This window comes from Aegilops tauschii, chromosome 3 (genome assembly GCF_002575655.3).
Source record: "Aegilops tauschii subsp. strangulata cultivar AL8/78 chromosome 3, Aet v6.0, whole genome shotgun sequence".
Classification (NCBI taxonomy): domain Eukaryota; kingdom Viridiplantae; phylum Streptophyta; class Magnoliopsida; order Poales; family Poaceae; genus Aegilops; species Aegilops tauschii.
In genome coordinates, this window is record NC_053037.3 from 582031930 (window position 1) to 582059122 (window position 27193).

The 27193-nt window shown below is 45.0% G+C and overlaps 1 protein-coding gene and 1 pseudogene across 5 annotated transcripts; one reads left to right on the plus strand and one right to left on the minus strand.

Annotated features, from left to right (window-relative positions):
* Positions 1–15897, minus strand: part of LOC109780481 (uncharacterized) — a 30856-nt pseudogene extending 14959 nt beyond the window's left edge.
* On the plus strand, positions 15167–25177 carry LOC109780474 (probable jasmonic acid carboxyl methyltransferase 2). 5 transcript variants are annotated; one of them, XM_020339059.4, is made up of 9 exons: positions 15167–15806; positions 16229–17856; positions 17983–18056; positions 20180–21625; positions 21721–23451; positions 23645–24031; positions 24112–24372; positions 24456–24844; positions 24927–25177. In XM_020339059.4, exons 5-8 carry the CDS (start codon positions 23377–23379, stop codon positions 24792–24794), a joined length of 1062 nt encoding a protein of 353 aa, XP_020194648.1. In that variant the 5' UTR covers positions 15167–15806; positions 16229–17856; positions 17983–18056; positions 20180–21625; positions 21721–23376; the 3' UTR covers positions 24795–24844; positions 24927–25177. The 5 variants fall into 5 exon arrangements, with proteins under 5 accessions (XP_020194648.1, XP_073367287.1, XP_020194647.1 ...); XM_040385779.3 differs by lacking the exons at positions 21721–23451; positions 23645–24031; positions 24112–24372; positions 24456–24844; positions 24927–25177 and adding an exon at positions 18239–19485 and having other exon boundaries at positions 15481–15577; positions 15686–15806; positions 17983–18123; positions 20180–20400; XM_073511186.1 differs by lacking the exons at positions 21721–23451; positions 23645–24031; positions 24112–24372; positions 24456–24844; positions 24927–25177 and adding an exon at positions 18239–19485 and having other exon boundaries at positions 15473–15806; positions 17983–18123; positions 20180–20400.
* Positions 25178–27193: the final 2016 nt, after the last annotated feature.

The window sequence follows — 27193 nt, forward strand, 5'->3', positions numbered from 1 at the left end:
ATCGGCAACTGGCAGGAGCCATATGGTTGTCGCTTTATTGTATGAAATGCAATCGCCATGTAATTGCTTTACTTTATCACTAACGCGGCAGCGATAGTCATAGAAGCAATAGTTGGTGAGACGACAACAATGCTTCGATGGAGATCAAGGTGTCAAGCCCGTGACGATGGTGATCATGATGGTGCTTTGGAGATGGAGATCAAAGGCACAAGATGATGATGGCCATATCATATCACTTATATTGATTGCATGTGATGTTTATCTTTTATACATCTTATTTTGCTTAGTTCGGCGGTAGCATTATAAGATGATCTCTCACTAAATTTCAAGGTATAAGTGTTCTCCCTGAGTATGCACCGTTGCGACAGTTCGTCGTGCCGAGACACCACGTGATGATCGGGTGTGATAAGCTCTACGTTCACATACAACGGGTGCAAGCCAGATTTGCACACGCGGAATACTCGGGCTAAACTTGACGAGCCTAGCATATGCAGATATGGCCTCGGAACACTGGAGACCGAAAGGTCGAGCGTGAATCATATAGTAGATATGATCAACATAGTGATGTTCACCATTGAAAACTAATCCATCTCACGTGATGATCGGACATGGTTTAGTTGATTTGGATCACGTGATCACTTAGATGACTAGAGGGATGTCTATCTGAGTGGTAGTTCTTTAGTAATATGATTAATTGAACTTTAATTTATCATGAACTTAGTCCTGATAGTATTAGCATATCTATGTTGTACATCAATAGCTTGCGATGTAGCTCCCCGTTTATTTTTGATATGTACCTAGAGAAAAACTATGTTGAAAGATGATAGTAGCAATGATGCGGACTTGGTCTGTGATCTGAGGATTATCCTTATTGCTGCATAGAATAATTATGTTCTTGATGCACCACTAGGTGACAGACCTATTGCAGGAGCAGATGCAGAGGTTATGAACGTTTGGCAAAGCTCGGTATGATGACTACTTAACAGTTTAGTTGACATGCTTTATGGCTTAGAACCGGGACTTCAAAAATGTTTTGAACGCCACAAAGCATATAAGATGTTCTAAGAGTTGAAATTGGTATTTCATACTCATGCCCGTGTCGAGAGGTATGAGACCTCTGACAGTACTTTGCCTACAAGATGGAGGAGAATAGCTCAACCAGTTAGCATGTGCTCAGATTGTCTGGGTACTACAATTGCTTGAATCAAGTGGGAGTTAATCTTCTAGATAAGATAGTAATTGACAAAGTTCTCTAGTTACTATCACCAAGTTACTAGAACTTAGTGATGAACTATAATATGCAAGGGATGACAAAAACGATTCCCGAGCTCTTCGTGATGCTGAAATCAACGAAGGTAGAAATCAAGAAAAGCATAAAATGTTGATGGTTGAAAAGACCACTAGTTTCAAGTAAAATGGCAAGGAAAAGAAAGGGAACTTCTAGAAGAATGGCAGGCAAGTTGCCACTCCCATGAAGAAGCCCAAAGCTAGACCCAAGCCTGGAACTGAGTGCTTCTACTGCAAAGGAAATGGTCACTGGAAGTGGAACTGCCCTAGATACTTGGCGGATAAGAAGGATGGCAAAGTGAACAAAAATATATTTGATATACATGTTATTGATGTGTACTTTACTAATGTTTATAGCAACCCCTCAGTATTTGATACTGGTTTAGTTGCTACGAGTAGTAACTAAAAACAGGAGTTGCAGAATGAACATAGACTAGTTATGGGCAAAGTGACGATGAGTGTTGGAAATGATTCCAAGGTTGATAAGATCACCATCGCACACTCCCTCTACCTTCGATATTAGTGTTGGACCAAAATAAATGTTATTTGGTGTTTGCGTTGAGCATGAATATGATCAGATCATGTTTATTGCAATACGGTTATTCATTTAAGTCAAAGAATAATTGTTATTCTATTGACATGAATAAAACCTTCTATGGTCATACACTTATTATAAATGGTTTATTGAAACTCGATCGTAATGATACACATATTCATAATATTGATGCCAAAAGATGCAAAGTTGATAATGATAGTGCAACATATTTGTGGCACTGTCGTTTAGGTCATATTGGTGTAAAGCGCATGAAGAAACTCCATGCTGATGGGCTTTTGGAATCACTTGATTATGAATCACTTGTTGCTTGCAAACCATGCCTCATGGGCAAGATGACTAAGACTCCGTTCTCTGGAACAATGGAGCAAGCAACTGACTTATTGGAAATAATACATACTAATGTATACGATCTGATGAGTGTTGAGGCTCACGGCAGGTATCGTTATTTTCTGACTTTCACCGATGATTTGAGCAGATATGGGTATATCTACTTGATCAAACATAAGTCTAAAACATTTGAAAAGTTCAAAGAATTTCAGAGTGAAGTGGAAAATCATCGTAACAAGAAAATAAAGTTTCTACGATCTGATCGTGGAGGAGAATATTTGAGTTACGGGTTTGGTCTTCATTTGCAACAATGCAGAATAGTTTCGCAACTCACGCCACCCGGAACACCACAGCGTAATGGTGTGTCCGAACGTCATAACCGTACTTTATTAGATATGGTGCGATCTATGATGTCTCTTACCGATTTATCACTATCGTTTTGGGGTTATGCATTAGACACAACTGCATTCACGTTAAATAGGGCACCATCTAAATCCGTTGAGACGACACTATATGAACTGTGGTTTAGCAACAAACCTAAGTTGTCGTTTCTTAAAGTTTTGGGTTGCGATGCTTATGTGAAAAAGTTTCAGCCTGATAAGCTCAAACCCAAATCGGAGAAGTGCGTCTTCATAGGATACCCAAAAGAAACTGGTGGGTACACCTTCTATCACAGATCCGAAGGCAAGACTTTGTTGCTAAGAATGGATCCTTTCTAGAGAAGGAAGTTTCTCTCGAAAGAAGAGTGGGAGGAAAGTAGAACTTGATGAGGTAATTGTACCTGCTCCCTTATTGGAAAGTAGTTCATCACAGAAATCAGTTCCAGTGATTCCTACACCAATTAGTGAGGAAGCTAATGATGATGATCATGAAACTTCTGATCAAGTTACTACAGAACTTCGTAGGTCAACCAGAGCACAACACGCACCAGAGAGTGGTACGGTAATCCTGTACTGGAAGTCATGTTACTAGACCATGATGAACTTACGAACTATGATGAAGCGATGATGAGCCCAGATTCCATGAAATGGCTTGAGGCCATGAAATCTGAGATGGGATTCATGTAAGTATGACTTGCCCGATGATCGGCGAGCCATTGAGAATAAATGGATCTTCAAGAGGAAGACGGACGTTGATAGTAGTGTTACTATCTACAAAGCTTGAATTGTCGAAGAAGGTTTTCGACAAGTTCAAAGTGTTGAATACGATGAGATTTTCTCACTCGTATCGATGCTTAAGTCTGTCCGAATCATGTTAGCAATTGCCGCATTTTATGAAATCTGGCAAATGGATGTCAAAACTGCATTCCTTAATGTATTTAATAAAGAAGAGTTGTATATGATGCAACTAGAAGGTTTTATCAATCTGAAAAGTGCTAACAAAGTGTGTAAGCTCCAGTAATCCACTTATGGACTGGTGCAAGCATCTCGGAGTTGGAATGAATGCTTTGATAGTGTGATCAAAGCATATGGTTTTATACAGACTTTTGGAGAAACCTTTATTTACAAGAAAGTGAGTGGGAGCACTACAACCTTTCTGATAAGTATATGTGAATGACATATTGTTGATCAGAAATGATGTAGAATTTTCTGCAAAGCATAAAGGAGTGTTTGAAAGGAGTTTTTCAAAGAAAGACCTCGGTGAAGCTACTTACATATTGAGCATCAAAATCTATAGAGATAGATCAAGACGCTTGATATTTTATTTCAATGAGTACATACCATGACAAGATTTTAAAGTAGTTCAAAATAGAACAGTCAAAGAAGGAGTTCTTGCCTGTGTTGCAAGATGTGAAGTTGAGTAAAGACTCAAAACCCGACCACGGCAGAAAAATAGAAAGAGAATGAAAAGTCATTCCCTATGCCTCAGCCATAGGTTCTATAAAGTATGCTATGTTGTGTACCAAACCTATTGTGTACCTTGCCATGATTTTGGCAAGGGGGTACGATATTGATCCAGGAGTGGATCACTTGATAGCGGTCAAAATTATCCTTAGAAGACTAAGGAGATATTTCTCAGTTATGGAGGTGATAAAGAGTTCGTCATAAAGAGTTATGCCGATGCAAGCTTTTACACCGATCCAGATGACTCTGAATCTCAATCTGGATACATAGTGGAAGTGGGAGCAATTAGCTAGAGTAGCTCCATGCAGAGCATTGTAGACATAGAAAATTTGCAAAATACATACGGCTCTGAATGTGACAGACCTATTGACTAAGCTTCTCTCACAAGCAAAACATGATCACAGCTTACTCTTTGGGTGTTAATCACATAGCAATGTGAACTAGATTATTGACTCTAGTAAAACCCTTTAGGTATTAATCACATGGCGATGTAAACGAATCACATGGTGATGTGAACTATTGGTGTTAAATCACATGGCGATGTGAACTAGATTATTGACTCTAGTGCAAGTGGGAGACTGAGGGAAATATGCCCTAGAGGCAATAATAAAGTTATTATTTTATTTCCTTATATCATGATAAATGTTTATTATTCATGCTAGAATTGTATTAACCAGAAACTTAGTACACGTGTGAATACATAGACAAAACAGAGTGTCCCTAGTATGCCTCTACTTGACTAGCTTGTTTATCAAAGATGGTTATGTTTCCTAGCCATAGACATGTGTTGTCATTTGATGAACGGGATCACATCATTAGAGAATGATGTGATGGACAAGACCCACCCGTTAGCTTATCATTATGATCGTTAAGTTTTATTGCTATTGTGCTTTCTTCATGACTTATACATGTTCCTCTGACTATGAGATTATGCAACTCCCGAATACCGGAGGAACACCTTGTGTGCTATCAAACAACACAACGTAACTGGGTGATTATAAATATACTCTACAGGTGTCTCCGAAGGTGTTTGTTGGGTTGGCATAGATCGAGATTAGGATTTGTCACTCCGTGTATCGGAGAGGTATCTCTGAGCCCCCTCGGTAATGATCATCACTATAAGCCTTGCAAGCAATGTGACTAATGAGTTTGTTACGGGATGATGCATTACGGAACGAGTAAAGAGACTTGCCGATAACGAGATTGAACTAGGTATGATGATACCGACGATCGAATCTCGGGCAAGTAACATACTGATGACAAAGGGAACAACGTATGTTGTTATGCGGTTTGACCGATAAAGATCTTCGTAGAATATGTAGGAACCAATATGAGCATTCAGGTTCTGCTATTGGTTATTGACCGGAGATGTGTCTCGGTCATGTCTACATAGTTCTCGAACCCGTAGGGTCCGCACGCTTGACGTTCGATGACGATTTGTATTATGAGTTATGTGATTTGATGTAACGAATGTTGTTCGGAGTCCCGGATGAGGTCACGGACATGACGAGGAGTCTCGAAATGGTTGAGACGTAAAGATCGATATATTGGAAGGCTATATTCGGACATCGGAAAGGTTCCGAGCGATTCGGGTATTTTTTTGGAGTACCAGAGAGTTACGGGAATTCGCCGGGGAAGTAATGAGCCTTAATGGGCCATACGGGAAAGGAGAGAAGGGCCTCAAGGGGTGGCTGCGCACCCCCCCCCATGGGCTGGTCCGAATTGGACTAGGGAGGGGGCGGCGCCCCCCTCTTTCCTTCTCTCCGTCTTCCCCTTCCTTCTCTCCTACTCCAACTAGGGAAAGGGGGGTCCTACTCCCAGTGGGAGTAGGACTCCTCCAGGGCGCGCCATAGAGGGCCGGCCCTCCCCCTCCTCCACTCCTTTATATACGGGGATGGGGGCACCCCATAGACACACAAGTTGATCTCTTAGCCGTGTGCGGTGCCCCCTTCCACAGATTTCCACCTCTGTCATATCGTTGCAGTGCTTAGGCAAAGCCCTGTGTCGGTAACTTCATCATCACCGTCGTCACGCCGTCGTGCTGACGAAGCTCTCCCTCGACACTCAGCTAGATCTAGATTTCGTGGGACGTCACCGAGTTGAATGTGTGCAGATCGCGGAGGTGCCGTATCTTTGGTGCTAGGATCGGTCGGATCATGAAGACGTACGACTACATCAACCGCGTTGTCATAACGCTTCCGCTTTCGGTCTACGATGGTACGTAGACAACACTCTCCCCTCTCGTTGCTATGCATCACCATGATACATCTTTCATGTGCGTAGGAATTTTTTTGAAATTACTGCGTTCCCCAACAATTTCGGTCATCCCCATCGCCCCCGGCGAGATGAAGTGGGAGTGTGGCAGTGCGCCGAGAACTTCAGCAGCGGCAGTCTCTTCCTAGACCTCTGACGCGCGGTGGCCTGCAACGCGAGCTGCGCCCCGACCTGCGGCGAGTGTCCCGTGCAGGATAGGGCGTCCTGCAGTCGGCAGAGGTTTCCAATTTTGGCGGCGGCGGCGACCTGCAGAGGGAAGCCTCCCCTTGGTTAGAGGCGCGCGCGAGGGACAGGGAGGCGGGCTCCAGCACCGGGTTGCCGCAGCTCGCCGGCAGAGGCCAGAGGAACAGGTCCAGTGCGGCTGCGTGGGGGAAGAGGTCCGGTGCCTGCACTTCAATTTTGTTCGCCGTTGCGCCGCGTGAGAAAGGGAGAAGCGGCTGGGCGGCTGAGCGAGCTTGTGGGAATTAGCGGTGGCAGCTGAGCGAGCTAGCGTTCTGAATCGGCGGTGGCGGCTGAGCTCGTGGTTCAACCGCTCGCTGGGCTAGAGCTAGCTAGGGCATGTTTGGTTGCCCGCATCGAGCCCAACCAGGCCCGCGCGGGAAGGAAGAGGCCTATTTGGTTGCCTGGATTCACTGTTGGGCCTGCATCGCATGCTTCCCAAAGCATCCCAGAGCCTGGCTCGCTGGAAACGCTCGGATCGGCAGTTTCTCGTGAGCCAGGCTGAGTGCGGCGCGAGGTCGCACGGGTGGGTGCAACGCGAGGGCGAGGGGGGATGGCGGGAGATGGAAATCTGGCACGCTGTCCCGGCATCAAATCTAGCCTCACCCCCCTTTCACTTGCTCACCCATTGCCACTACCCCCCTTTCTTCCCTACTGCCTCACCACCGGCGGCGGCTGCGATTTCAGATCTGCGCTAGAGGCAGTGGCGGCGGCGGCGGAAGAGGCAGCGGATCTGGTTCTCCCCTTGCTGTTGGCCATTGTCTGGTCGACCTTGTTTGTGCCATGGCTCCCCCTACGCCGTCCTCGTCTCTGATGCCGGTAAGCAGCACCCCTCCCCCCTTTGTTAGGTCGGTGGTTAGTCCGTTTGGCTAGGTGTAGGGTCGATTTCCCACTGAATGAACCGTTGATGTCAACTAGGTTATGGACACACGGATGAGGCTGATAATTCATGCAGCAACACTGATTAGTGTTATTCAGGCATGGGTCATGTTCATGCACCAGAGAGCTGTTCGTCGTGCTGGGAGTCACGATGGCAACGGGGACAAAACCCATCGGGTTTTGCCTTCCCAAACCCATCCCCACGAGAAAATCGTAAACCCGTCCCCATCCCCATCACCGTGCGCGGGGCTAGTTTTCTGCCCGTCCCCTAAACCCATCGGGTTTCGGGGAACCCACGGGGAACCCACGAGAAAATCAAAATACTTAAACAAACATAGTGGCGACAAAGAATAACATTTCAGCGGCAAAACAAGCAGATTTCAGCAGAAAAACTTGAGCAATTTTCAAGAAAAAACAATATTAGATGGTTCAACAACTATATAGAGTGTATTTCAGCAGCATGATACCACATTTCAGCAACAAAAATGATCAGATTTCAGCAACAAAGATGATCAGATTTCAGCCATACATGGTTCAACAAGATGTGCAATTACATAAGTTTTAAAATAGAATTCTTGGTTTGGCCTTCGACGCTGGTGGGTGGGGGGCTCGGTCGCTCAGGCTCGGTAGCTTTGGTTTGGGCCGCGCCGGATCAGTGCTTGGTAAAAAAAATGTATTTTGCCGGGTTTGCCGGGTTTCGGGGACTACCGAAATGAGTGCAAACCCACGAAAGGTGTCGGGTTGTATAATGTGCCCAACAACAGCCCCGCGGGGATGAAAATACGCCCGTCCCCGTCCCCTAATAGGGTAAAAATCCGCGGGGACATGGGTTTCGCGGCCCCATTGCCATCTTGAGCTGGGAGACCTTTGATCTGCTATGGTCCATTGTTTATCCGGGAACAGGAGAGGATCCAAAATCTGAACTACATCTACAACTGCAATGACGTCGAGGCTCTGTGGATGCTTCGAATGAAAAGAGCACCATTTTCTAGGCTTGTCGAGACCTTGAGGAGCAGGGGGCTGCTACAAGATAACATCAACACCAGTGTCGAAGAGCATGTGGCCATGTTCCTCCATGTTGTTGGCCATAACCAGAGGTTCAGGGTCATTCACAACACGTTCAGGAGATCAATGGAGACCATCTCTAGGTACTTCAAGCAGGTGCTTTTTGCTATTGGGGAGCTTAGAGGAGAGATGATCAGGAGACCATCTGGCCAGACTCCACCCAAGATTCGCGGAAGCCCAAGATGGTATCCATACTTCAAGGTGAGCATTGACAATATACACTTTTCATGGCTTGATATGCTTGTATTGTTCACGTTGAGCACTAACACAGGCTTGTGATGCCATTTTCAGGATTGCATTGGGGCAATAGATGGTACTCATGTCACTGCCAGAGTTCCTAGGTCACAGTCTGCAGCATACAGGGGAGGAAGCACTACACAAGCCAGAATGTGCTTGCTGCTGTTGACTTTGATCTGAAGTTCACATATGTGCTGGCTGGCTAGGAGGAGTTATATAGCGCATGATGCTAACATTCTCAGTGGTAACATGAGTCGCCTGGTGGGATCAACATCCCCGATGGCAAGTTCTACCTTGGAGATGCTGGCTATGCATGTCGGCCGGGTATTCTTCCACCCTTCAGGAAAACTAGGTACCATCTCAACGAGTTCTCTGGTAGGAACTATCCTAGGACTGCACATGAGCTGTTTAATCTCAGACACTCCAGCCTTAGAGTAACTGTTGAGAGGGCATTGGAGCTCTGAAGAATAGGTTTAAGATCCTGGATCAGAAGCCATTCCACCCATACTCCACTTATGTTAAGCTTGTTCTTGCTTGTTGCATTCTGGATAACTGGATCCTCCAGCGGGGCTTTGATGAACACGTACCTGAGGAGGAAGAGGTCGAGCCTGACGATGGTGTTAGCTCTGGCCATGGTGTGGAGGCATTTGATAATGACGCTTGGAAGAACAAAAGGTTGGAGTGGGCAGATGCAATGTGGCTTAACAGAGGTCAGTGCAAGATTTGAAGAACATGGAAGAAGAAGAAGAAGAAGAAGAAGAAGAAGAAGAAGAAGAAGAAGCAGCAGTAGCAGAAGTAGCAGCAGAAGCAGAAGAAGAGGAAGATGAAGATGAAGATCTGGTAGCAGCAACACCGATGAACTATCCCCTATTTAGCCAATGGCTCTTAATAATTTGAACTGTCATTTCATAGTAGTTAGGATGAACTGTCATTTGTTTAACTAGCTGGCACTACACGTTCAGATTGTGTGTGGTAAACTCACCACTAGTTAGAAGTGGTGACAACACCTTGTGCAGGTTGCAACCAAACACCATGTCATATGTGCACCTAATGCAATGCGGGCAACCAAACACCGGGTAAAATGGTTGTCTCATGCAACTAGGTACATGCAGGCAACCAAACTATGTGCATCTGGGTTTATTTTTTTGCCTACATCCCCTCAAACCGGATCACTAGAGCCAGGCTCGCCGGGCCAGGCTGGATTGGCAATGTAACCAAACACGCCCCTAGCATTCTAAATCGACTCAATCGCGAGCTCGCGTATATTTAGTGCTAGTCGATTTGGCTCAACCAAGTAGTACTGGCTCGTTTGATTCATACTAGTACTAGGCTGATTCGATTTATATTGCTGCCACAAATAGTCAGACAATACTATCCGCTTTGATTTACTTATTTCACATTGTTTTGGACGTATCAACAGTTAAAATTCAGTTTCACGGTGGTTATACACAGCCGCGTGGCTGTCGGCCGGTTTTACATCTTTATTTTGCATCATCTATTGAAGTTGCACTTCTACATCATCAATATACATCATCTGTTTGAGTTGCTTCCTTTTTGGAGATGTAAAAATCACTTTTTGAAGATGACTATAATGAATTCATGTACTTTAACGAGTAGTGCTTCAAGCTCTTTGAAACCCAAGGTTCAACTTGCTAATCATCAAAAAGGATAATCAGCCCTAATTTCATCACCGGCTACAACAGAACTGGTAGCCATTCAGGCTAAAAGGATTTTCAGAAACACAAAATTCATGCAACAATGTAATAGTCATAGCTTCTTGATCATAATAAAGAAACTAACTAGCTCATAGGTGGACCCAACTTATACATATTGCAGCTCGTGAGGATATTAGCAAGTTAAGAAATTGAGAGGATAATCAATCTACCACATTCAATGGTCAGCTAGAAGCCTAGAACCAAACTTAGAAAAATGAGACACGTCAAGATTGCTAAATAATAAGAATTCATCTTTGAGAACAGGCAATACATAAGTACAGGGAATAAAACAAAGACCTAGAAAAAAGGCAAAGTCAATCCTTCAGTTGAAGAAACAGAAACATGAGGCATGCAGATTGCTAACTAAAATAGGATTGCAAACTAATAAATAGGAGTACAACAGAGACAAGAGGCAGACCGGAGCACATCTTTCAAACACACACCAGAACGACTTGGTAATTTGGTACCAAAACATGCATAGATTTCACGCAACCACATAACATCAAGAGATTCTTGATCACAACTTTACATGCATCAACAAAGAAGCCTCCGGGCTCAAACTCGATACTGCAGTTCATAAGGATACTGATAGGCCGTTCAAAAGCGCCACCTCACTAGGCAGCTATCCGATCAGATGAAAGGTGAATCGTTCACAACACAACCCTTTAACGTCGGAAAGAAGGTATGCTGAACAAGAGTTTGCTTGAGACGATGTTCAGTAGAAATGAGGCCTCTGAAATGGAAACCTGCAATCAACTTGCCATTGATATCAACCTGAAGTAGCCACTCGCCAAATTTGACCAACATGAACACACACCGTCCCTAGAAGCGACCACCAAATTCCAATACTCGACAAACTTTCCAAACTGCACAGTGAGATCTGCAACCGGCAATTCTACCTGGTATTTCAAGGCCCATACCTCGTTGTCATAGTCATGTGACATCCAGATATTAATGGTCCTGTTGGTTTCCTCATTAAAGATGGACATGCTGAGCATTCCATTCATTTCAAACAGGTGAGCGGGGTAAGAAAGAAGCAGAGCACGCATCTGTCGGAATGACTCAGCAGTGGTGTCAAATACCTTTAACATGTTGCCTGCGCTCTCTAGAATTTGCCAATGCAGGTTAGCACGGAACAAAATGGGTCAGGTGAACATTAATTCAAATGCATCAGGATAACCTGTGTACCTCGGCGGCTGGCCGGAGCCTAATGAAAAGACATAGGAGCCACCAGGTGCCAGTTTTACATTGCTAAAGTACAGCAATAATATGTACTCGCCGGTTGGGCTGTGCGGGTACATCCCCAAAAACATGAAGCCAGAAAGCTGTCGGAGTGGAGCATACTGGCGAGTTGCCGGATTGCAGATGAACAAATTTTTGTTGTTGCCTTCACCTTCAGAGAGGACGAGGAGACCGTCGCAGGAGGCCTCCAGACCGGGATAGGAGAGGCCAATTCACGCGACGGATTGGAGCCGGTCGGCGGCAGTGACCCCTACTCGGTGGTCGAAGGGAATGATGTCTAGGGACTTGATGCGGCCGCGGGCGCATTTCTGATTGTAGGCGTAGAAGAGGGGGAGGGGGGCTAGCGGGCGTGGCAAGTGAGGAGGAAGTCGCGGGTGGAGGTGACGCCGCGCCAGGCGCGGCAAACGGCGCAACAGCGGAGGAGGGCTTTGGGGGCAGGCGAACGAGGATCTCCTGGATGAAGATCTTGTCCGGGAGGCAACGGTGAAGGAGAGGTGGTGTGTCCTCCGCCAAGGTCGCCGGCCAGAAGCTCACGCCCTAGATCTCGTTAGATCTGAAGAGAGCGGTGGAGTGGTAGTGACGGCGGCGGAGTGGGTGGGTAGGTCTTCCCTTCCTGGGACTGAATGAATATATATAGTGGAGGAGTAGCTCTTAAACGGGCTGGGCTTGGTAGGCCCTCATTCCTTACTTTGCAACGGAAAATGGGTTCCTTGTGCTCACTGAAAAAACTCTCCCCAACTCTTTTTGCTGGCTATTATTCAGTTCTTTTTTAACATGTGCGCTTGACAAATATTTCTTTTATTTTTGCGAAAATATAAATTCTTTGTTCTAGGCTGAGACCCACATTAAATTCTAGATGGTTTGAAATTTAAATATCGTAGTGAATTTTATTCATATTTTATAAGGATCAATAATGATTTTCCCTAGAAATAAGGAGCTTTGACCACTCTGGGGTCTTGCCTTGTTGTCGGCTCCACCCATGAGAGATTAAACAAAGTTTTTGTATGTCGTGGCCCAGATTACGCCTGTTGTTTATTCAAGGCTCACTGGGCACATGTCACGGTCACTATGCCACACATTGGGGTGAGTATGTCGTATGCAAGGAGATTGTCATTGTCGCCAATCTTACCTCCTCCACCCCACAGGTTGCCTCCTAGTGTGGACAGCTTCCTCTCCCACTAGCATCCCCCTCATGCTACATGTAAGGTCGATTCTTAGCATCGCCCCGACTTTGTAAGTCCCCACATAGCCATGACCACCTCTTTCGCTCCTAGGTTTGTGCATCACCGGTTTCGATGTGGGAGCCTCTGTCGGAAACTTTGGCACATGCTCCATGTATGTTGTTTTTTTCTGGTACCTACCCCCCCCCCCCCCCCCCCGGTTTGCTTAATAGGAGAAGTGTGGGTGGGAAACCATCGGATAACAGACCTACCCGGCTAGCCTGGTGTATAGAAAATAAAAATGAGACTGAACTGAAACAGGGACGAACGAATTGAAACCCGTTAGCACTAACAAGCACCCGTTAACGATTTACCCCACGCAGAAGGGGCCTGGTGTTTTTGCTAGGGAGCTGACTACACGTGGTTGTATCTTAATCAGGGATGGACTAAAAACTTGACTGTTCACCATTTTAAAATCAGCTAGCTATTAAATAGACACTTCCTTGTTCTATGCTTTTTGTAAGTGCTCAAAAAGAATTGGTTAATTATCAAACCATAGAATCATACAATCAGGCCAAAACAACATAGTTGGCTGCCTCGTGAACAAACTGTATTGTGTTTGCAAATTAATCCTCGACAATGCTCTTTCAATGAATATTTGAGTCATGGGAGATTGAATTTATGCCAAAGATTAATTGATTACAACGAAGAAAAATCAAAATAATCTTTCCAGGAAGTCGAGTCCATAGAAAATTAAGAGCGAGAATCCTTAATGGAAATTCCTACAAATCAAGGGACCTACATAGAAAAAATAAATCCTGATTCTAGCATTGGAAACTTCAATTAGAATCTTTCAAATCAATTATGCCCTTAAAGTGAGGGTGTGTATGTACTACGTCGGTCAATTATTACTATTAATGTTACTATTTGTATCCAAAAGGATATGACAGGTAGGCGACTCAAAGATGACATGCTTTCAAGCTCTTGAAGGTCATCTAGATGCTTTGCATGTCGGTTATTACTCCAAATAAACGATTGCAGAGGCTCACATGATCCTTATAATGACCAAGCAAGCACATGCCACCATGTGGAGCCTCTTTACCTTTCTTAACTTCACGGCCAACAGAACATCGCAGGCTATATATATGTAAAAGCACATACACATTTCTCAATGATTCTTCCACTACTCTCAGAAAGGTAGCTACGTGCTTTAGCATAAAAAGGAAGTATGTAGTATGTAGGATTACGAGGTACTGGGAATGTACACGCTAGTGTGAGAAGACAAGACATCGATTCTGATGACATGGTCTCCATGGCCGACCCCACTACGGACGACCCGGGCCGGCGACGCTACCCCCAATCTTCTATTGGTGTTGCCAGAAGTTCTTCCGCACCATGGGGTTGGTTTTCCTAGTGCGCATTGTGTTCGTGAGTCGTGACTGTATATATATACCCTAGCCGACACCTTGGGCGAGCTATAAGCAAGAGATGGCATGTGGTGCGAGGCTACCAACACCTATGTGCAATAGCCATGCACGCGCTGGTGCAGCCGCTGGCCCTTGTTTGGTTGGCCCATGATTTTTCTTTGTCAATGAGTACCGTCGCTGAGGGTGATACTGATTGCTCTATTGGAAAAGGCGGCGCTTAGGCACGCTTAGACGCTAAGCTGCGCTGAATCCATAAATTTTGTCTGATATCAATTCCTAAATTAGGTTGACTTCAACACTAAAACAAACTCTACTACTATCACTCCATTGCCACTAAAAACAAAAGATTGTGTCTATGTTGCTTAAATTTTTCCTAAATTGGTTACGTATAGTTCACTGGATCCCAGAAATGTGAGGCCTAAATTTTTCTTAGAATCAATTTAATTTTCCTGCAAAGTTTGCTTATTATTCACGTACACACCCTAAATCAAGTGAATTTTGGCCTCATGTTCACGCAATATTTTTTTCTTGGAATCAACTGAAATGCTTGCTTGAGCCTTGAAATTTACGGGATCAAACATAAATTTTTGTTTAGATTTTTCTCAAAAGATTAGGAGATATTATGGAACCTACGTTGTTCTGTCAAATTTCAAGATGGACCCAGCCGTCTTCCAATTTGAGAGACGGAAGAGACAAATCTTACATTCTTAAGAAGTTGATCCCCACTACTAACAATTCTTTTAACATGCACACTATCCACATCAGCATGACGCCACATCATCATTCTCCACAATTTCTTTTTTGAGAAAAATCATTCTCCACATGGTCACGTATATTTCCTGCCGAAGGCCCACTGACGGCTCGCTGGTCTCTTTATTTATTCTCCACCCGAGCGTTTTCTCTCTAGACGATTACTACCATCGACCGTCCCCTCAATCACTCCCCCATATATTTATTACCACCGCTTCATTCTTCTTCTCCACCAAATCTTCATCCTCTTCATCTCCTCCACTATTTTTCCCTGTGAAAGAGAGCAACAGATTTCTGATTGTTCCCTCATCTTCTTCCATCGAAAAAACAGGTTGCTTTCCAAGATGTCAGATTTTGCCTTGAAGCCTCTATTGTCATCTGTCGTCGGTGCCGCTCCATGGATTTACCAGCAACGTGTTGAACGAAGAGAATTTGGAGGAGGCGTCAACACCAACCTCCAGAGCATTAGCTAAGCACTGCGGGTGGTGGTGCTCTGGGACCCCAATACCGGCAACTCCAGCCTTATCGTCATCCGCGCCTTCTCGCCCACACGTCGTGCCCGCAGCGGCCTCAGCGCCGTCGACACCACCACCAGGTCCTGATTTCCCAACCACGCCGATCTTGGCGTTCTTCTTTTTGTTTGATTGTGTTTCAAGATAAGAATTTTGTTACAGCTTCGGCGCTTCGCGTTTGAGTTTTGCAGCCCCGGCGGACGTCCGAGCTGCTTACTGAATGCCAGATGGTGGAAAAGATTGTGCTGATGTACGCCCACGACAGCCCCAAACGCTGGAGCAGTTCAACTCCTTGCGGGTCCCCGAGCTCAGGTACTCCCATTAATCCTATCTGATGCTTCCTATGAGTACCAGCCTCGCATGCATGCTCAGGTTGGTGCTGCTGGATTGAATCAGTTAACATTGGTGCTTTTTTTTTTGCCAAAGTTGGATTCTTTGAGCTACATGTCCACGCCTCAATCACTTAGTACAAGTTGATTGCTGGATGGTAACTTTGTTATAGCTAAACCATTTTTATTAGATTAACTAAATTGGATTCCATTAATCTTATTTGTATATGTTCCCTTGACTGCATAATTAGCAGTTCCGTTTTAGAATTAAAAAACTGGTCCTGTGGTTTGGCAGTGTTTCTTTTGATGATTCTTTTGCACTACTGTTTCTGTTAGATACTAATTGAGTTTCAGCTTTGATTTATTAACATGCGTGGCCATTCTAATAGACATCATTCATTTCAGGTTTGGACCTTTCTTGGTGGATGTGTCTCCTTACTTCATCTCTTTTACTTTCAACTTTGTCACAACCATAGAGGATTCTTAGTTTGATTCTTATGGTATGTATGTGGTTGCAGCATCCCGTTTGAAATATAATATATCATGTTCTCTGCACCTTCACTGATTTTCAATAGTAACAATTTCGTACTCCTCCAACACCATATTTCATTATGATAATATTATTGGTTCTTGAGGTTTATTTATAGACATGGAATGTTCTCAATGTTTAATCTTAATATAGGTTCATATGGACTCGGTCGGACAAAGCAATTTCATTTGAGCAGATATGATACTAAATCACCTGTCAGTTAATCCTTTCATGTAGGAGAAGAACCATTGTACTAATCAGAAGATGCATTCTGGCATCCACTAAGGGTGACCCCTTTTTTAGTTTTGTCACATAATGTTAGTTACTCACCTTAGAGAACCCCCTTTTTTATCTTCATAAAAGGTTGCCTGCTACTGCTAGCGTATTCAAGTAAAAACAACTATTTGCACCATCATTCGTTGGTTCAATCTTCTGTTGATCAATTCACACAAAAAAACGCTTACTTGGCTGGCTACTATCAAATCAAAATTTTATAAAATCGACAATCTAGCACTCTTATTTCATATGAAAATTGCAAATCTCTCACAGTCCATCGAAAGAAAAAAGATGTATATCTTTTCTAGCTTTTACCTTTATAAATGTATAAATATCATGTACTTATCTAATTGCTTCCTCAACGCCCCCCTTTATTATCCTCTCTAGCCTATTACTATACAGTGCAGTGTCAAATAATATTGTTCACACTATTAGATAATTAAGAAAATCTCGCAGTGACCAAAGCATTGTTAATCCAGTAGGTTGCAATACACTCTGTTTATTGTTTAAGAAAACCTACTCTACTGCCAATGCATAATTACTCTTTTGTCACATTGTTGTTCTCAAATTCTCAATACCAGTTTGGCATTTCGTTCTTTCATTTATAAGAAAATCCTTAATGTCAACTAAGTGTCCCGCAGCAACGCGCGGGGTATCATCTAGTATTGATAGTTAGTAAGGTCACCACACCCCTTTCTGACATTTTCTGATTATTTCTGGTTCTTTTTATCCCTTTTTGCGGGGGTTTTCAATGTTTAATTATGTATATGATGAAAGTAAAGTATAGTTTCAAGTCAAATGCAAATTATTTTCACGCATATGGGGTAGTGTACAGATCGATGGTGCTTAGCTCAGTCAGACTCAACTTGCAATCTCGACTGAAATAATCATTTTGATGCCTCTGTATATTACCTAATAAACTAAATAAACGACAATATTCATTTGATGCTTCACTATTAGATACACTGTGGACGTCTCAGCAAATTTTTTTTTTTGAGGCTATGCGGTCTCAGCCAAAAAACTTTTGAGACCAACCAACCATAAGGGTTGGGTTAGTGGGCTGCACACACGTTTCCCAATTTCCTAAAGCGAAAAGAGAAAAGAAAAACTCAGCTCCCCTCTCCACTTGAGTCTCCACTCCAGCAAAGCGGCGGTCGGAGAGAACGGAGGATCGGCGCCGGCGGCGGCCCCGGACCTCCCCGTCCCCGGCAGCAGCCAGAGATTCAAGGTCAGCAAACCTCGTCCCCTTCCTCTTCTTCTCCATCTCCTTCTTCCTTTATGTTACTTTCCTTTCTTGCGGAAAACCCTAGCTTGATTTCCCCTCACAAACCCTAACTTTCCCTTACCGCAACAGCGGAGGAGAGGAGAGAGGGTGCCGCAATAGGGGGGAGGTGGATAGGATATGGATCCAGCCGAGGTTCCTCGCGGGTAACATCCAGTTTCCCTCTTCATGACTATCTGTATGTTATGCTGGATGAATGGATGGATGTATCATGTATGTTTGTGTTCTATCTATGTGCTGTATATTTGCAACCACACTGAATGAAGATCCCGTTTATGGCATTTGTCTATTAACAACCAACCTATTAACTCCACCCATTTTTCCGTAGATGGCATTTGTCTGTGGCTTCTCCTGTTTCAGGGTCGATCCCGCACCCAACTTGCCGTGTATGGATGGAAAGAGGCTGTGGCAATCTGTGACGCCGGCTGACCCCGTGTCCAAGGTGCTCAGCGACGACAACCTACTCATCGAGATCCTCCTCCTAATCGGCTACCCAACTACCCTCGTATGTGCTGCTCTCGTCTGCAAGCGCTGGCTCTGTCACGCCTCCGACCCTGCCTTCCTCTGCCGCTTCCGCAAGCTCCACCCGCCCCGTCTCCTTCGCTTCTATGTCGACACCGGGAGGTTTTGTAGCAGCTCACGCTTCGTGCCGATGCTACCGCGCCCCCCAGAGTTCGACGCCATCATCCGCTCTGCAAGCTCCATCCTGGATGCCTGCAGTAACACACATAAATTCGTCTTGGACTCCTGCAATGGCAACGTCTTCATGAACACGTTCAACAGCTACATTGGAGATCCTGGATCAAAAAATATAGTGCTCAGCCCCCTCTGCCCTGAGAGGGGTATGGTCGTCATCCCACCATACCCACGACACAAACTCCAGGATGGCTATTTATGCACTTTCAGTGAACTCTTTCTCAAAGAACGCGGCAACGACTTGTCCTACTTCTATGTGTTGATGGAATCTTCTAAGGAGCGAACAAAATCTATGGTGCACATGTATATGTTGCAAGATGGTGTCTGGTGTGTGCATGCCTCGGCAACGACGCAGCTCCCTTTTCTGCCACAGGAACTGAATCCTCTGCTTGTTGGCAATAAAATCTATATGGCGTCCACCCAGAGCGAAATTCTTGTCTTGGATTTGACAGCCTTAAGTTCCTCCACATTTCAGCTTCCACAAGGGCTTGGTATCAGTGACAGTGACAGACGAACCATGTTGTCAAGGGCAGATGATGATTCTGGCGTGTATCTCATTCATTTGGACGAGCTTCAGCTGCGCATCTGGCTGCACACATGGGAGAACTGTTTGCTGGTGGATACCATATGTTTGCGTGAGATGTGTGCTAAATGGAGGATGCCTGATCACACACATCAGGTGTGGATGAAGCACGTGGGGCGCAATGCTGAGTTTGTTTTCTTGAAGATGGGTCCATGCCTACTCTATTTGGATATCAAGTGCAGGATGCTGTATAAAGTGTATGAGGGGACAAGCGAGATTCAGTGGTTGGGTTTTATCCATCCGTATATGATGATCTGGCCTCCCACATTCCCTGCGCTCAAGGATGATCCTGCAAGGTTTGTCTTTTGTCCTTTGTGTGATGTTATTATACTTTGGTTTTGTGTGGTCGCATTAGAAGCATAGATGAGACATATCTAATAGGAGGATGAGGGTGTCCCCTGTGCATAGGGTTCTTGGTCGGCATGCTGAGAAGGAAAGTGAAGGAACTGGGAATAAGTTGAGAAATTAGAGGAATGGGTGTTTGCTTTGGAACTGTGACCCTCAAGCTATCATGTCTTAGATTGTTAATACTTGGTATTTTCGGAATGTTGCCGTATAATAGAATTAAGGGTTTTGCTGGAGCACACTATCACTCACACGGATGTCAGTTATGAATCGTGCATTTTACAATGGCATGCTTGTGTTTATGCGTCTCTTCTGATTCAGATGTACCACTATGAAGTTCTTCCTCTTATACGACAATGTTATAATCATCCAACCTAACAACAGTATGGTACTTGGTTGATGTTCTTTTCACCCTCTCTGTTTTAGTGGTTAGACTTCCAATGAGACCCTCTTCTGTGACCATCTTGTATGCTTTAGTTGGCATTCAATCTGTATTGCTGGAACAGTTCTGATCATTTTTTACTTTTGGTTGCTGCGTGATAATTATTTGACTTTGTTGTACAACTTGTTGCCTTTTCACTTGTTTTGACCTTTTCAACATTAATTGTCTCCATCCTTATTCTTCGTCTGTTTTGCTTGAAACAGTAATGCGACAGGAAGAGGAGGAAGGTCGAGGATCAAAGAAGCGTGAGCTGCATTTAATTTCTAGCAGCTGAGTGTGTGGGAGCAAAAAAGGCATGTCTTAGAGAAAGCATGTGCAGTATCTGTTAGCTGTGTTTTGAGTCAGTGACAAGTTATTCTGGGTACTGGATTAGGATGTTAAATGGAACTGGATGTTTTAAACTGACCTGTATGTTTGTGTTGCATCCCAACGTTCCACTGCCTGCTAATTATGTTTTTTTTTTTTGCTTTCTACTGTATTGTCCATTTGCAAATCCAGTCCTAGTTGGTGATGTTCCTGTGGGAACGTCTGCACATCATATGAGGCATAGCATTTGTTGCCAGGAGTAACAAGAAGACAGTTATGAAATTACAGTGCAACATAAACATTGAATGATTGCCTGTGTGCAAAGCTTAGTTTTGAAGACAGTTTTGAACATCTCTGTAATCCCTCATGGTAAGATTTATGGTTCTGGCCTGGACGGTCTTAACAGGGCTCTTTAGATTTTTTTTGCTTCTTTCAAGTTAGGTTAAAACTATCAACTACAGCATTCTTTCTTTGTACCAATGGCATGTATAGCTACCATCCATTTTCCAGAACAGCAATGGATCCACAGCTTTCGAGCCAGGCTTGACCATTCTGTACTCAGTGGTATATATAGCTCCCCTGGTTTTACAAAGCAGAGAAGGATATTCTGTTCCTTTGTTGCAAAACAAAATTTCATGCTTTATCATCATACCTTTCCTATATGCTGCATGATCATACGAAAAGGGAAAAAGAAGAATATGCATGCTTCTGTGATGAAGTCATACTTACCATCTCTTGTTGTAACTTATCCTGCTCCTGGGTGGTAGTAATGCACTTTTCTCTCAGCTTTACTACCATATTTTTCTACAAAACAGAATCATAATATTGTTTCATGTCATTGGGTTCTTTATGGAACACAGGGAACCTAAGATAATGAAGCAATATAAGCTCCACCGTCTCATTGAAAGATCTTACCATGATACTTATTTGAAGAATCCACACATTTGTTGTGATGAACTTGCTTTCAGGGTTATTGAGCTTCTTTCAAACTTTAGATTCTGCACATCTTCTGTTACCTGGTACATACAAGGGAGAAACTGATGAAATTAACCCCATCCTGTAAAAAAAGAGAACAGATCAAAACTGTAGTCTGTATTATCAAACATGCATAGACACAGAATTTCTCTATCCAATATAAGGCTATATAACAGGAAGACCTGCGAGCATCGGCAGGGTGGTTGCGTTCCTGCCTAGGGTGTGCTGCCTTCATCACTCACTGACATCTTCTTGTCGAGGGGTCAGACTGCCGTTATGACCGCTCACAAGGTGCTCTCAGTGACTAGGTCATGGATTTGTGCTGCCACAACATGGTTCATTGCTTTCGATGTTCACATGCTGGTCAGGTTGATACTAGTCATGTTCATCCTAATTTTGGAGCCTGAATCTAGTATTTGACAGTCTGAATATGATAGCTCACTACTGAATTTTATGCTTGTAGGTGGTTCCACGTCGGCTGATTGTGCAGGCTTTGAAAGAGTACTTGTGGTTACCCACATCCAGTCTTGACATTCTAGGCCGATACTCCTCGTGTTGCTGGTTTGTAAAAACAGACATTCTTGGATAGCTTCCCTGGGTTAATTGGCGGTTGTTGGTGTGACAGACTTATTGAGCACATACAGGTTAGTTCTTCTTTTGTGTCCTGCAAATCCTGGACTCAGTTGTTCTCTCAATCTTGTTTGTCTATAACGACAAAGGGTGTTACTATTCTGCAAATTACTCCGCTCATTTTAGTAGGATCCACTATATAAGAGAGATGGTTTTGGTAGGATCTGGAAACCGAAGTTAGAAATATGAATTCAGTGGTCGATTGCAAATTACTCCGCTCATTTTCTTCCCTCTTTCGCTGTCCACATGCCTTTGCTTGAGATGGAAGGTACATCCTCTGAGTTCTTATTTCCATCTAGAAGTGTTTAACAGTAATATTTTGTTTCATATCAACCATAATAGTAGTAGCCTCGGAGGTGGTACTAGGCGATATTCCTGCAATCTTGCCACTAGGAGGCTTTGAAGTGTGTTTTCCCAGTTTAGCAGTGCAGGCACATGTGTTTTTCTCTCCAGCTTGTATATTTGCACTGTGGCTGACTTCTACTGATTTTGTATGTGTGATGACGTGCTCCTTTTCGCCATGGTATTATCTCTAATATTTATTTAAGAGAGCTCATGGTTTTCGTGTTGATCATACTCCTGGTTAGAATATTTGAGTATATAATGTTGTTTGGTCAGCATTGTAAGGTGATTAAGATATGATCAGACCGTGATTAAGATATCATGATCAGATCATCCTTCTACATCGAAGACTTTGGACCGTGCCTTCCATAGGGTTGAAAGTTGACCAAAATTTTCACACCACTCTTCAGCTGTGGTTCTTGATTGATTCATATCACCTCATTCATATTTTATTCAAATAGATGTCCTTTTGCTTGGGCAACTTTATGCAGTGTGAATGTTCTTTACACGCTACCAAAACTTTATAGTTAATTCCAACCAGTGCCATCCCTGTACAACGTCACACTTAAGTTATTATTTGAAGATCACATGGTAGTTCATTATTTGGCTGCTTGAAGTATTCGCGTTATCCATGCAGTGTGCACTTGCTTGTGTTCATCAAGCATCGTATGGAAGCATTAAGCATTAGCAAAATAAAATCCTCTGTGCAGCCACTGTAGAAAAAAGATTATATACCACTCCCAATAAGAATAAAATGTGATTTTCAGTTTTTTTTTTCTGTCAGCTTCAGAAAAAATGTGCCTGTGCTGTTCTAAAATGTCTGAAATGTTTGCTTTTGACCTTGAATCCCATGTTGAATAGCCAACTCAATGTAACCAAATTAAAATAACATGTCTGCTGATCTAAAACAACTACTAATAGTGACGGGTTGTTAAGCTATTGGCACATCCTTATCTGTAGTTGAATTTGGCCCGAGCTTTGAATCAGTGGTTACATTTAAAGTATTCCCTCGGTTGTTTAAAGATCAGCAGCCATCCCAAGGTAGCAGAGGGAAATAAGAACTGACGTTAATGTACATCATTAGCTGTGGCCTCCAAATCTGGTTCTATCCGGTTTTCTGGAGGTTAGCCTCGCTCTAACCAAAGCAATGGCCTCCAAGCAGATGGTGCATATGAACCAAGGACAAGGGGAAAGAAGCTATGCTCGCAACTCTGGTATTCAGGTATCCTATTCTTTGACAATTGGCTTCTCAGAACTGTCCATCAGGAAATTGTTCATAATGTAGTTTTTCTTAGCGCGAGTTCATAATATGACCTATATATCTGAAATTCAAAAGGAGAATTGAGGAAGCTAAGAATCATGCTATTTAGCTGAAAGACCATTAGATTTTCTGAAGAAGTTCAAATCGACTGCAGAACGCTCAGCAGAACAGGATGAAGCTCCTGATAGAAAGAGCCATCATAGACTTATGCAGCAGCACCTTGTTACCTGACAAGATGGTGATCGCGGACTTGGGCTGCTCCTCTGGCCCAAACGCGCTGGCACTGGTGTCGGTCGCTGTCGAGGCGATCCATGGTTACTGTCTTCAGTTCCAGCAGCCACCACCGGAACTTTGTGTGTTCCTCAACGATCTGCCTGACAACGACTTCAACACGGTGGTGAAGAGCCTTGTCACACTCCGTCGAATCAACGACCCTGTGGTCTTGACGGGTGTCACACCGGGATCGTTTTACGAGAGGCTTTTCATTAGTAGCTCCGTGCATCTTGTGTGCTCGTCCAGTAGCCTGCACTGGCTCTCAAAGGTGCAAGTGTGACACTGCTCGATGGATCGATCCATTGCATTAACTTGCCAATTCTGTAACCAAAACCTTTATCTTCACAGCCTCCTGAATTTCTAACGAGGAACCAGATCCCGGCTTACTACATCGATGAGCATGCTAGGCGTGAAAACCTCCCTATGGTCCTTGAGGCTTATGCACAACAGTTTAGGAATGATTTCCGACATTTCCTGGAGCTGAGAGCCAAAGAATTAGTCCCGGGAGGACAGATGGTTGTTTCCATTATAGGGAGGCATTCTGATGGCATCGCGCCCTTTCACATCTGGGACATCCTTGCTCAGGTTCTAAGCCTTATGGCCTCAGAGGTACACTTCGTCAGTTTTCTAGCATAGAATTTTATCATTGCTAATGAACACATGAGTCCTTGATCTTCCGTGATGATTGATAGGGTGTAATCGACAAGGCGAAGTTTGATTCTTTCTACGTGCCAGTCTATGGGCCTTCAAAGGAAGATTTAAGAGAGATCATCCAAGATGAGGGTTCCTTTTCCATCAAGGAGTTTCTGGTGCATGACTTTTTAAGCGACCTGGACAGTGCACTCGTCACCCCAAGCTGGATCGCCAACCAGATAAGGGCCGTGTACGAACAGATAGTCGTGCAACATTTTGGGGATGTGATGGACGAATTCGTGAGGATCGCGGAGCGGCGCTGGAACCTGGACGGAAGCTTGCTGCAGGAAGAGCATGCCGGATTAGCTATGCTGACTCTGTCGGTCGCCAAGGCATGATGGATTGATGATCGTGGCCGCTGGTGTGACTGCTTTGCTTTTTTCCAAAGGTACGCCACATTTGAATGAGACTGAGCCGTTGATTTCTTCAAGGCAATAATGTCAACAGTTTCCTTTGATCTTGTTACTCAGGATGGTGAGTTGCTGGCCGGTTTACAAGGCAACAACATGTTCACACTTCATTAATCGATTTACATATTGGAGTGGGCTTTCTTGTGTCATACTATGTGATTGCTTCTCTTCTATGTTTATGGATTTTTTTATACATTTCTATTATTCTGTCATCTGAATGGACTATTCTATATATTGTAAAAATATGTGACTCATTTGTCCAAGTACATGTTCACGCTACAACCATATTCTAGCTTTTAGTTATCGCTCCAGCTCGTTTTTTCATCGTCTTAACTCTCAAGTGTTCTTTACACATTTGACCTTAATTCAGGCCCGTGGCTGTCACTGTATTCTCAGTTTTTGTCCGTAATCATGCTCCTGACTCTGTTCCATCAGCCCAACTACTACGCTACAGTTTTGCATAGTGATCAGGGTCAGCGCACTGTTTGGGCGATGCTCGCAAGGTGCTCGAACAGATGCCAGAGAGTAAAAACCTGAAGATGCTCTTCAGGTAATTGAAAGCTTTCACCATGGCGGATGGGAAAGCTGGGAGGACGAGAGAACCAAAGGAGGGGGAAGAAGTGGGTATGCACCTGTGTTTGATACAAAAGTTTTGCTGATTGAGTTTGATACTGAAGTTTTTCTGAGTATTACGCAACCCTTCTTCTTTTTTTGAGAATCACCGGGGGAGGTACTCAAAGTGGCCATTATGCCAGGAGAGTGATCCAGTTTATAAGGGAAACCGGATCGAAAACCTAAACAAGTTGACCTGTTTATAAAGGAAACCGGGCCGAAAACCGTACAACAAGGTTACAAGGAGAAGAGAAGAACAAGACACCCAACAAGGGCGGGACCTAGCTAGCAGACTAAAAGGACCATCACCACGAAAGACACAAGTAGTTGTGGGGTGTCGTCGAGGGATCACAATACTTAGACTTTGCAAGGAAGCTAACGCACCGCATTGCGTGCATACCGAGCCCCACGGCACAACTCAGGAGCAACCACAACCAACGAGTGCAAAAAACACGAACCTTGACTGGGAGCCCCGCCAGCCGCGGCGTCGCCCTGAGCCGGACGCTCTTCCGGGCTGACGAGACCGGGGTAGAGGCCGAGCGGTGGCGGCCCCGGAACTTGGGCGGCCTGGACGACGTGGGGGAGGCAGTGGCAGCGAGATCAGCCTCCAGGAGAACCTGCGCCGAGGGAACCTCCCGAGAGAGCACCGGAGAAAGAAGCCGCGCGGAGGATGGGGGATGAACCTCCATGCTCCCCCGGTTATCCCCACTCCCCTCCTCATCAGACAAGGATAGCGGTGCAGGGAGGAAGGGAGGGGGGAGGGTGGCGCCAGGCGAGAGAGTGGCAGCCTCGTCGAGCATGACTGCAATAGCCGCGATGTCCTCGGACTCGTCCCCGGGGAAGGCGTCGTGAGAGCCCAGCCCCGAGCAATGAGTAGACGAGGGGTGGGAGGAGCCGGCTGGGGGGGGGGGGTCGTCCCAAGAGTCGGTCGAGTCGTCGTCGGAAGCCCTCGAGTGGGGTGAGTGACTGCGGGGGCGACGGGGGGGGGGGGGGGGAGGGGGCGTAGCATCAGCCCCACCGCCAGGCCCGGACTCCGGGTCAGCGTCACCCCCACGATCCGAGCTGAGGGGATCAGTGGGAGTCCCACCCTCAACCGAGATGTGCAGGTCATACCCCACGTCGTTGAAGAACATCCGGAGCGTCATCTTGAGCTTGGAGGGGTCGGGGGATTTGATCTGAACTCGAACAGCAGGGCCCTTGGGCAAAGAGGCACTGTCGACAGCCACAAACTTGCCCAACAAACGGGACAAGCCACGGAGGACACTCTCATCCCGAGCAGGTGGAGGAAGCCCACGGATCTGCACCCACACCGTGGACAGGGTGGCCACCGCAAGCGGGTCCACAGAAGGAACCGAGATGCAGACTGAGAGCTGGTTGAGGGCGAGCGTGAGCCTGGCGCTGTGGGTGCGGCAGCGAAAACTGACCGTGTCCGGGAAGACCGTGGTGAACTCCCGGTCCGAGATTGGGGTCACCTCCCAATCCCAATCCGGGTTGAACAGGTGGCGAAGCTCCTCAGAGATGATGGCCGGGGAAGCCGTCCGACCATCCAAGACCGAGATGAGAGCGGTCATGGGCGGGGTGGCCCGGGCCTCGGGGAGGTCCATCTGGAAGAAACCCAGGTCATCCAACGCGTAGCCAAACAACCCCAGCATCCCAGGGTGATGATGGTCCGGGCAGAGGGCGGCGGGGTGATCCGTCTTCTTGCAGAGGTAGCA

Coding starts and splice junctions, on each gene's coding strand:
- LOC109780474 (XM_073511186.1), top strand. CDS start 18,079: ATGACTATCTGTATGTTATGCTGGATGAATGGATGGATGTATCAT. Junction 18,124..18,238: donor TGAATGGATGGATGTATCAT/GTATGTTTGTGT, acceptor ATTTTTCCGTAG/ATGGCATTTGTCTGTGGCTT. Junction 19,486..20,179: donor CTCAAGGATGATCCTGCAAG/GTTTGTCTTTTG, acceptor TGCTTGAAACAG/TAATGCGACAGGAAGAGGAG.